The 11,319-nt window shown below is 41.0% G+C and overlaps 1 protein-coding gene across 2 annotated transcripts in view; it reads left to right on the top strand.

Moving 5' to 3' along the window:
- Nyap2 (neuronal tyrosine-phosphorylated phosphoinositide-3-kinase adaptor 2) overlaps positions 1-11,319 on the top strand; it is a 299,448-nt gene that overhangs the window by 172,833 nt on the left and 115,296 nt on the right. For both annotated transcript variants that reach the window (XM_004638151.2, XM_023723011.1), the window contains one exon: positions 4,436-5,521. In XM_004638151.2, the coding sequence (XP_004638208.2) occupies positions 4,436-5,521 (1,086 nt within the window). The remainder of the gene's footprint in view (positions 1-4,435; positions 5,522-11,319) is intronic.

The raw sequence follows: 11,319 nt of genomic DNA, 5'->3' as shown, positions 1-11,319 counted from the left end.
AAAAGAAAAAAAAAGAAATTCATATATGTTCTCTGGTAATATGTGGAATTCAGCCTAGGCAATCTTTACGAGTCCCTGGGAGTTCTAGGCTCCTGTGCTCACCGAGTTTTTTTGTGAAGGAAATACTGACCTCTGTTGTGTCTGTTTTCCATGTCTTAGATCAAGAGCACTGACAGATACGAAAGCATGATTTAATGTTACACTTTCTAATAAGAAAAATGCATTTTTGAAGGATAGATGGACAAAGGACATGGTGAATTTCCAAAATTAACTGTGAAAGACAGATTATCGAGGCATGACTGAAAGCCATGCATAACCTTTGTGTTCAAATATCTCATTTCAAATATGTCACTTTCTGCTTATTCAATGCTACTGTCATTATGCTATTTTAAGTACTAAAATTTGTGTTCTGGAGCTGAACAGGAATTATTGCTTCTATCTTTGGGGCCTATTAGAAATAATTTAAAGTTCATTTAAAAGTGATACAAATCATCTTTCGATTTTGGTTGAATAAGGTTACATGTTGAAATTTGCAATGCAAATTTTATCTTAGCAGTACTTTAGCATGTAGTTGTGGAGTTCAAGACTATTTTAGGTGTCTTATAAAGAAGTTACATTTTAATATGATTCTCTTACATTTTAATTTCTTAAGAGTGAATATAAGTTAGAATAAATTATCAGAAGATAGGGCCTATAATTGCAGACACTTTTTATATAGATAAACTTTTTAAAAACACATGTGACAGTTGAAATGTATTTTCATTTCATAATTTCCACAAACTATTACTGAATACTTGAACCACGATAAGTGAGGAGAAACACTAGCATACTAGAAAACAAATTGTTTTGTGCTTTGACTTTCCAGCAATAATTAGGAAACTATAAGACTGTTGAATGAAAATAAGATTATGTACAGATAAAAGCCCCAGCTTTGAAGGAATAGATTCCTTTATTCATATGGGTCACCTGCAATTTAGTTAACATTCTGTTCTCTAAAAATTCTCATTCATCCATTTAAATTTTGGTCAACACCAAGGAGGAAAATCGGGAAAAGAATTGCTTGAGTTATATAAACCTGCATACATTAGGCTTTGCTCAACAAGGACTAAAGGGAAGGGAGGGGAAGGGAGAGGAGGGGAGGAGAGGGGAGGGAAGGGAGCAGCTGGCTCAATGCTGCAGAAAGTAAGAGGAGAGGGAACCAGTGATAGGAGAAATTCAAAAGGTTGCCTAGGAAAAAATTGTATTAATATTTAAAATAACAAAAATAGTTAAAGTATTACAGGGCCTGAGAATGAAAGGACAGTTGGTCTTCATTTTCCAACTGTAAAGGTTCTTTGCACAAAGTTCATCAAAGCCACCCTGTGGCTTTGGTGGCTCACAGGCAGCCAAGATAAATATGTGATTTAAATTCTGGAAATTCATTCTTTCTAGCTAGGTGTGCTGCTTCATGCCTGCAATCTCAGTTCTTGGATGACTGAGGCAGGAGGATTGCCATGGGTTCAAGGCCACTCTGGGCTATATATTGAGATCCTGTCTCAAAAAAAAAAAAAATCCAATAAATAAACAAATAAGTAAAGGAATAAAGAAAGTATTGTGTTGGTGAGGAGTCTCTACCTAGTTTGGAGGGGTGGGGGGGGAGAGAGAGAGAGAGAGAGAGAGAGAGAGAGAGAGAGAGAGAGAGAGAGAGAGAGAGAGGTCTTCTCCTAATCACCTCCTGAGAGCCTTACTCTTATGACCTTACCTAAACCTACCTCTCTGCTAAAGGAGATATTAATGCCTTCATATTGGAGCTTAGGGCTTCTACATAGAATTTTTTGTTGTTAAAAAGAGAAACACAATTTAGTTATTACCAACTGTGATCCCCTCACAGTTATGCTGAGTCATATGTTATCTCTTTTCTTCTTATAGACAATATCCATAATTGGTTTGACACAAAAATTGTCCTCATAGGGCCAGGGAGATAGCTCAGTAGAATCAACACCGGCCTGGCAAGCATAGTGTCCTGAGATCAATCCCTGGTACTGCCAAAAAAAATGTTCTTATAGTGGAAATGGGTTGTTGAGGTTCTTATATATATTTGTTCTATCTTAAGTCTAAGTATGTTGTTCTCTAAACTAAAAATCTCTCTTGCTGCAGTCATTTCATAGATACAAAGGAACTTTATTTCATTTTTTCTAAGTTTTGTTGTCAAATTAAAGAAATATTTTTATTCACTTTTTGAGGGTAATGTGAACATTGGTCTTACCTATGCCTGATGGACACCATATAACTTATACAGGAAAGAGGTGTGTGGTCACTAGACTTGTCCATCTGCTGTTGCTTCTCTGAATATTGTACTTTTCCCAGATCTATCATCAACTGCTTATGATTTAAGAGAGAATTTAAAAACCTACTTTAAATATGTCATTCCCGTGTAATGGAGTTACCCATCTCATTGATGCAGCCAACTTCCTAGCCTCGGGTTAACCACCCGCTTATACAGCACATCCCGACTCTGAGGATTTCTCCTACTTGCCAACACTCAATCTTTATAATCCACCAGTCAGTTGCTAATCAGTTCCCAGACTCTGGGTTCATTCATACAGAGACCTCCAGTGAGTCTATCCTGATGGGTGAGGATAACTGCGAGCAAAGGATGCAAAGAATAATCCAGAGGAGTTTCATTCTTCTAAATCCTGATCTTTGCAAAATCTCTCCTGTACTAAATCAAATCAGTCTTTTCATTCATAGTCTTACTTTTTTATTCAGGTTGGACTTTCATAATCTGATCATTTATTTCATTCATATGAAAATTAATATGCTTGATAGACTTTAGAGTCAGTAATGCATATCCTGTGATGCATGGTACTGGGAACAGCAGCTGGTAGCTCTGCTAATTCCTAATGTACAATTGATTGGACAGTTTTCACTTCAGTATGTATTTAGGTGTGTTATTTGGGAGACTCTAGGGCTTCACTTGCTATACTCCCCTGGCAAATGAGTTTGCTAGCATATATTAAAGGAAATGAAAGTCTAGATACATTAGGAAATTTCACTTCAGAAAGCTGTTTGCTTTTGGTGAGTACAGTGATCACGTTGGGTACACTGGAGCTGGAAATTTATAATCACAAATAACCTAGCAAAGTGTAGCACATGTCACTAAGGAAATACTGGCTTGATTCTGTCTTGCTGAAGGCAGATTCATGCATACAGTTGCCACCAGACTAATCCTTCAGTGCTCTCCTCTTCTGAAAGAAGATCAAGAAAATATCTTAGATCACAAACGATGCTACTTCCAAACCACAAAGGCAAATTCATACGTGCTGATTTGTGCCTGGAGAAACCTTCCTCTCTTTAGCATGTAGGTCATGGAGAAGCCTGATGGTTTCCTCAGGTTTCATTACCTCATATGGCTGGCTACCTTCTAGTGCAAGTGACTACACTCTGTCACATTGTGCAGTGATGATAATCATTATAATCATGTGTCAACACAGTGAGATAAGAAGATCATAACAAGACTCCAGTGCCTTTGTTGCACACTAAGCAATGGATTGTAGTCAGACATTTCCCAGCATTCTCCACCTTACTGGATGGTGTCGCAAGTTCATGTCCTGTCGTACAGGGGGAGACTTCTGAAGGAGGGTGCATTGATGCACATATTGGTTGTGAGTTTCCAGCTGTTATTTTGGAGGCTTATCCATCATTCCCTGGGTAGCTGTCTTCAAACTCTCCAGAGAGTTGTAATGTGTCAGTGGAATATGTCTCATAAATTCATTTCAAGACAGCATTTGGGATATCATAACAGATCTTATGAACAAAAACAGACAAATGCAGCATGATCGACAATACCTGCAGATATGGAGATTACCTTGTCTAGCCTCATAAGATTTTTTACTTCAATTTCCCTTGAAGTATGGGATGTGTCTTCATGGAAGCTCTTTATCTGAGCCAAGACAGAGATTAAGTAAGTCTCGCAGACCAGGGAATATTTATCTGAAATGAAAGCAAGATATGATCATGGGGAACATCCACATCAGTAAAAAGGCTCAAAATCTATGGTGGTTTTGTGACCCTTTGTGCTATCGGACACTGGATTTCTTTGATTCTATGGAGTTTCTTATGTAGTTCTTGCAGAGATGTTTATTATAAAGTTTGTGATTCCTGTTATCCAACAAGCTGCTTTTCCTTTTAAAAATGCTGAGGTAAAGAAGTGAGAGGTTGTCTTGACTTCAATGCACTTATGTGTTGGATTGGTCAGCCTGTCATTCCTAGCATTCTGCCCATCTGATTTTTCTAAATATGGGAACATTTGACTCTGGCGTTCAGTTTTGATATGAGTCTCAAGCTAGAAACGAAGTTGACCATTGCTGTAGAAACTTTGTAGTACTAGCTGCAATTCAGTTTCAAAAACTGTCCTGTTATAGTCAACTGTTTTACTATTCTTTTTCCCTTTCAGCGCCAGCCAAACCGAGACCCCACAGTGATGAATACTCAAAGAAAATCCCCCCTCCGAAGCCGAAAAGGAATCCCAACACTCAGCTGAGCACATCTTTTGACGAGACCTACATCAAAAAGCATGGTCCCCGGAGGACGTCGCTCACGCGGGACTCCTCGCTCTCGCAGGTCAGCAGCCCTGCAGGGGACCCCGAGGAGGAAGAGCCCGTGTACATCGAGATGGTGGGCAACATCCTCAGAGACTTCAGAAAGGAGGAGGACGACCAGAGCGAGGCCGTCTACGAGGAGATGAAGTACCCCATTTTCGACGACCTGGGCCAGGATGCCAAGTGCGACCTGGACCACCACGGCTGCTCCTCGCAGTGCGCCACGCCCACGGTGCCTGACTTGGACTTGGCCAAGGCCTCGGTGCCCTGCACGCCCCGGGGGCTGCTCTGTGACATCCCCCCGCCCTTCCCCAACCTGCTCTCTCACAGACCCCCGCTGCTGGTGTTCCCCCCGGCTCCTGCCCACTGCTCCCCCAACTCTGATGAGTCTCCCCTGACCCCACTAGAGGTCACCAAGCTTCCCGTTTTGGAAAATGTGTCTTACATGAAGCCACCACAGGCCGGGGCATCGCCTCCTTCCGGCCACACCAAGCTGGACAAAGACCCGGCCGGAGCCCTGGGGCCCACTCCTGGCGCTGCGGCGCTGTCCTCATCCCCTCCACCCCCTTCCACTTTGTACCGAACCCAGTCTCCCCACGGCTACCCTAAAAGCCACTCCACCTCCCCTTCGCCTGTCAGCATGGGCCGGTCCCTGACCCCCCTGAGCCTCAAGAGGCCGCCCCCCTACGATGCCGCCGTGCACTCGGGCAGCCTCTCGCGGAGCTCGTCCTCAGTGCCTCCTGCCATCCCCCGACCCATGTCGCAGGACGGGGCCAAAATGGTCCACGCCGCGGTGAACACCTATGGGGCGGCTCCTGGCGGGTCTCGATCCCGAACGCCCACGAGTCCCTTGGAAGAACTGACCAGCTTATTTACCTCAGGACGCAGCCTGCTGCTGAGGAAATCGTCCAGCGGCCGGCGGTCCAAAGAGCCGGCAGAGAGTAAGTGTGCACAGTCTAGAGCCTCTGAGAGTAAGCGTGCACTGTCTTGGACCTCAGAGAGTGAGTGTGCGAGATCCGGGGTGCAGAAAGTGAGCATGCACAGTCTAAGAACCCCCAAAATGAGCGTGCACGGTCCTGGTCCTCAGAGAGCTCGCGCGCAAAGTCTTGGGACTCAGAGATTGAGTGTGCAGTGCCGAGGACCTCTGAGCGTGAGTGTGCAGGTCTAGGGTGCAGACGGCACAAACCTTCTAGATCCTCAGTCAGCGAGTGTGCAAGGTCTCGGACATCAGAGAGTGAGCGTGCAAAGCATGCAGCTGCAGAGAGCTTGTGCATGGCCTAGCGGGAGGGGTCAAGAAAGCCTAGAGTAGGAATCAAAAGCAAACCGGAAAAAAAAAAAAAAAAAAAGAGCAGGAGAGACAGCACAGCGCACAGGACCTATGTTCCCTTCCATTCAGATGGCAGATGTGCCCTGCGTTATTTTACTCTTCAAAAACTAAACAAGTAGTGGATTCTGAATGTGGACCTGGGGAATTAGGATGGACAAGCTGTACATTACTACCATTAGACAAAAGAGTAATCAGAGGTGACCTGTGACCCCAGCACTCCAGTAGGTTGAGGAAGGAGGATTGGAATTTTAGCCCAGACAACAGTTTCAAAAGAATAAACAAACAAATAAAATAAATAAATAAATAAATAAAATGAGTGAGTGAATGGTTTTTTTAAGGAGTGTAAAATCTGAATCCCAAAATGGGCCCAGGAATTCTGATGGAGACAGTAGAGACCACTGTGAATTTTTTTTGGTAAAGCTTTGATTTAATGGGAAAAGCTAATTACATATAAAATTGTTCCATGTCAAAATGCAGCCTTCCTTTTGAGACTGCTTCAGGGCACGTGCATCAGAAAAGCTTTGAGGAAAAGAAAGGGATGTGAATACAACTTAGGAACTTTTTTTAAAGAGCAGAAATGATTCTCTCTACGTACTGGAAGCTGTTGTACCTTCTCCTTCTAAGTAAACTAGAATAAAGTCACTGCTTGTTTTTTCAAGGTGATTCACAACTTATCTTTATGGCATTCGTCCTAGATCTGTTGATATATAAGTAACAGATAAGTCCCTAAGATGAGAAAACTACTTCCACCAAATTGATTTCAAAGACTAGGAAATTTCTAGAATGGCTAACCCTTTTAGAAGCCCTAAATGAATCACTTCCTTCCTATAATAAAAGTAAAGTTAAAGTAGATCCCCACTCATTTTCTTCTGTCTGTTTTATTAAATTATACTAATTTCTTTTATTTAAAAGATTCTGTAGGCAACTAAACCGATGAGGATTATTTACATCTCAAATTTTGTTACCTGTGGTACAGAGGATCTTCCCTAAAGCAAACGAAATCCTTAACATTTCCCATGATGAAGACTGTAAGTGTGTCCTTAGACAGAGTCAATAGTCATTGCCAGTTTTAAAACATTTTTCCTTCTTTTTCTCTTTCTTTCTTTTTTCTTTACCTAGAGAAATTCATGAAAGCATTAGTTACTTAAATGATTTATCTCAAAGGATTTTAATAACCAAAAAGCAGCAATTTCTAATACTTGAGGCATAGAGTTCCAATTTTACACACATACATCAAAGTATTTTAAAATTATTTTACAAATTTAACTAAAATTGAGGAACAACCTCTTTTAGAGCAATGATTATCAACTAGGACAATTTCACCCCCCAGGGAGATGTAGCAATGTCTGGAAACATTGCTGGTTACCACATTTTGGGTGGCACTGGAGTGTTGTGAAGAGGGGGCAGGATGTGGCTAAAAAGCCCACTATGCGGGATAAACCAGCATAGAGATAGAGGGGGAGGGAAGGAGGGAGAGAAGGAGAGAGGGAGAGAAGAAGAGAGGGAGGGATGGAGGGAGGGAGAGACAGACAGAGAAACAGAGAGACAAGGAGAGAGGGAGAGAGAAAGAATACTACCATGTCTATAATGTCAATTATGACAAGATTGGGAAAACTTGCCTTGATAATATATTAAAACTTGAGGTTTCCACACTTAATTTGGCTTTCACACAGATAAAATAACCTTATTTATAAGGTGATAAAATAACCTTATTTGGTTTCCAGAATTAAAGAAACAATAAATAAACTAGTAAAATAACTTACTTTTAAAATACATAATGTCCCCATACATGTGACATTCATAAAAGTTCCATCTCAAGATGGAAGAAACTGACTCGGCCTGCGAGTTGAGACGTGGGGTAATGACCTGGAGGAGAAACGGGGATGAACAAGACAGGGCAAGAGACACGAGAAATGGAGACAAGACAGGCTTTTTGATCAAGTCTCGTTTATTGAGGAAGTGAGCAGGGTCTAAATAGCTGTATAGTGGAAGCAGTTGGGTGGGACTAGTTGTGGATTGGTAGTGGAGGTCCAGGACCACAGGAAGATGTCGAGGCAAGCAGGGATTGGTGCTGCAGCACTTCTTGCCCAAATAAGGGAAAATATAACAGGAGCGTTCTATCGCCCCCCACAAGAAACAGCCAGTGAGATCGCTCAGCAGATTAAAGCGCCTGCTTAGGCAAGCTTAGGCAAGCACAGACCCCGCGGTTCGATCCCTGGCACCACATGCCGAGACAGACCTGCCCCCAGGGCTGGCTGAGCCTGCCAGAGTCCAGTTGTGGAGGCCAGAGTCCAGGCGTGGTGGCACAAACCCATAATCCCAGCTCTGGGGAGGCTGAAAGCAAGAGGATCACCAAAGGTTCGAGCTGTGTAGTGAGATCTTGCAACAACCAAATACAGTTAAAAAAAAAATGAAGAAACTGGGGATTTCTCCTCACCTTGCAGTTCCTTTGGAGGAGGCTTACCAGCTCCAGCTGGCAGCTATGCCAATTAACTAGAAAAAGTGTACGTAAAAGGAGTGATTAACTATTGAATCTATTTCAAGGAAAATCCATCTGTTAAAACTCAGCCTATGTTGCATACATCGCAGCCTCCTCCCACTGCCAAGTGGGCCTTGTGCGCTTCTGAGACAAAGATTGCATGAGGAGCAGGGCTCCAGCCCTGCAGAGCTGCTCGGGAACCACGCACTGGCTTCCTTCCCGTGCTCCGCCAACCACATATCAGTCCTTGAGAGGAAGGGCATGCCTGGATTTTTATTAGCTTTGGTATGAAATTTTATACACATGAGAAAGTAGAAAACTGCAAATTATACAAATTAATTATTAAATTACTATTTCTTTTTGACTCTAGAGGAAAATAAAGAGATATCACCTAATGCCTTGAAAATCCTAGGCGTTCGTTCTTATAATCAACCTGCAATGCAAAATGTAGAATTAAAATTGTGGATAATTGAAAGTTAACATGAAAGTGACTGCAGGGCATTCCTGTACACTTGGCTGATAGACTTTGTGGATACCAAGGGATACTTTAGGGACTAAGGAAGTGACATGGAAGAGTTTAACATTCATGATGCCTGAATGTCTTTTTTTTTTTTTTTTTTAACATTATAGGAATATTTTATACACTTCACAGATTAAAAGAAGACTGGTATTTCTATTTTCCTTGCTTCTTTTGCTTAATAGGAGAGTCAATTTTGATATCTTCCTGAACATTGGATCTAAAATAAACAAAATGTTTTGTTTTTATTTTCTGTAGCTCAGGAGCACACCCATAGAAGCACGCGTGCTAGGCAAGCTCTCTAGCTGAGCTATACTGCAAACTTTCTTATTTTTATTTCTTGGACAAGGCTTCACTGAATTTCCTAGGCTGTCATCCATCTCTTAGCTTTCCTGTATCAGCCCCCCAGAGCGCTGAGATTATAGCTGTGTGCCATTCTGCCTGACATAACACTTGGAGCTGTGTTAACCATAACTTGTATCTTTAACCTTATTGTTAACCTATAAAAAGCACAGTGGTCTATAATGAAGCAATCCCATATTTTAAAGGTTTTGTGGGTATTGGAAGAGAGGAAAGTGATAAAATAAGGTAATGGTAAATTTCATGTTATAGCACAAATTTCTAAATATTGCCCTTGGATTAATGTTTTAGGAAATATTTTACCCCAGCGGATGCAACATTGTTTTGTTGCTTAATCTATAACTATATGAAGACATTTATAGTCTTTATAGCTTATTTTGTTTCACATTTTATTATATACACTTAATGCTTTTTAAATTTTTTATTCTCTTTAAAATGAAATAAATATGAATATTATTATATCTAAATATGAATTATGCAAGGCAGGCAAGAGGTTATTAACTCATACAGGAAGGCTATCACTTTTTTTGTCCACTGAAATGTTAAGCCAGGGACAAATATATTTTGTCAGAAACTTTTGAAACTCAAATTTTGATTTTTGTGGCGGGGGAGATAGCTCAGCAGCATAAGTACCTGCCTGGCAAGTGCAAGGTCCTGAGTTTGATCCCCAATACCGCAAAAAGAAACACCCCCCAAAAGATTTTCTTTATTTTATTTTATTGAGAAACAAATATCAATGAGACAGTTTCAAAACTGATTAATAGGATGATTTCAATAATTAATACATTGTACATTGTTATCTTCTTAGTGGTTTCCATACCAAAAAGATTTTGTCTTGTTTTTCTTTTTCTCTTTTTCTTTCTACTTTTTTTTTTCACATGTTCTTATGTGCTATATCCCTTAAGACCTTTGACTTAACTTTAGAACATGTTGGGTATGAATGAACTGTTTGCTTTCAGTAAGTCACATGCACAGAATCACAGAAATTAATAAAAAGGGAAACCTATTTTTCTCATCTTTTTCCACTGCGCTGCTCAAAGATAATAACTGGGGCTGAGTGATTTGTAAAAAAGAGAGGCATTTCTTATGCTTGTGGGCATAGAAGCTGGGGACCCAAGAGAGTGACACTAGGAGGGCCTTCCGGCTGCAGCAGTCCATGACAGAATGTAGATGGAAGGCGGCAGCCAAGGTGAGGGAGCAAGAGAGGGCGCATTCACACTCACGTCCAGAGGAAGCCCACTCGCGGGCACTAAGCTGCTCTCTTGAACGTGGTGTGCATGCATTCGAGGGAGGGAGCAGAGCCTTCCCTCACACTGCAGGGGGGATGGAGCTTCCAACACGTAGATTTCAGTCCTGCTGGAGAAAGCCCTGCGACAGCATATTCTAATTCAGCTTTTTAAAGTAAATCTGAAATGCATTTTAAACTTTAGTATGATTTTAGAGCTAAAGGTATCTTTGAAAATCTAATTTTAATATATGCCATGCTTATGCACATTGAAGGCTCACCAATGAGAAATTCTGGGAGTTGAGTCTGGAGAGTGACTCTTCAACAATTTCTGGTGATATAGATGCCTTCCATCACACAGCACCTCGTGACATGTTGTTGAACATTAGCAGAACTATTTATTTGTATGCAAGAGGGAAATCTATGATATGGTGCTTTTTAAAAGAGAATGAAAATAGTAAAAAAAAAAATAAAACATCCAAAGGTACAATAGATAGTATAAAAGGGAAAGAAACAGTTCAAAGTAAGGGACAACTGGGACAAGGAAAGGAGAAAATAAAGGAAGAAGGAAGGCTATGTATATTATATAATATATTGCCTTCCAAGAGTAGCTTAGATAACTTTCCTGCTGATTACCACTGGTGTATTGAAAGGAACAGTTAATGCTTAATTTTTTTTCTTCTTTTTAACTTTTTGACCAATTTTGCACGCCTATACCTGGTAACCTGAAAATCACTTTGAAGACAACAATATGCACTATAATAACAATTGTTGCATTTCTGTCATTTTATTTAGTGAAATTCTGTGTCGTTGTCTCCCTAGTGTAATAAC

This window comes from Octodon degus, unplaced genomic scaffold (genome assembly GCF_000260255.1).
Source record: "Octodon degus isolate 3935 unplaced genomic scaffold, OctDeg1.0 scaffold00096, whole genome shotgun sequence".
In the NCBI taxonomy this organism is placed as follows: Eukaryota; Metazoa; Chordata; class Mammalia; order Rodentia; family Octodontidae; genus Octodon; species Octodon degus.
Note: the sequence above shows the minus strand (reverse complement) of the source record. Positions and strands in the feature narration are given on the sequence as shown.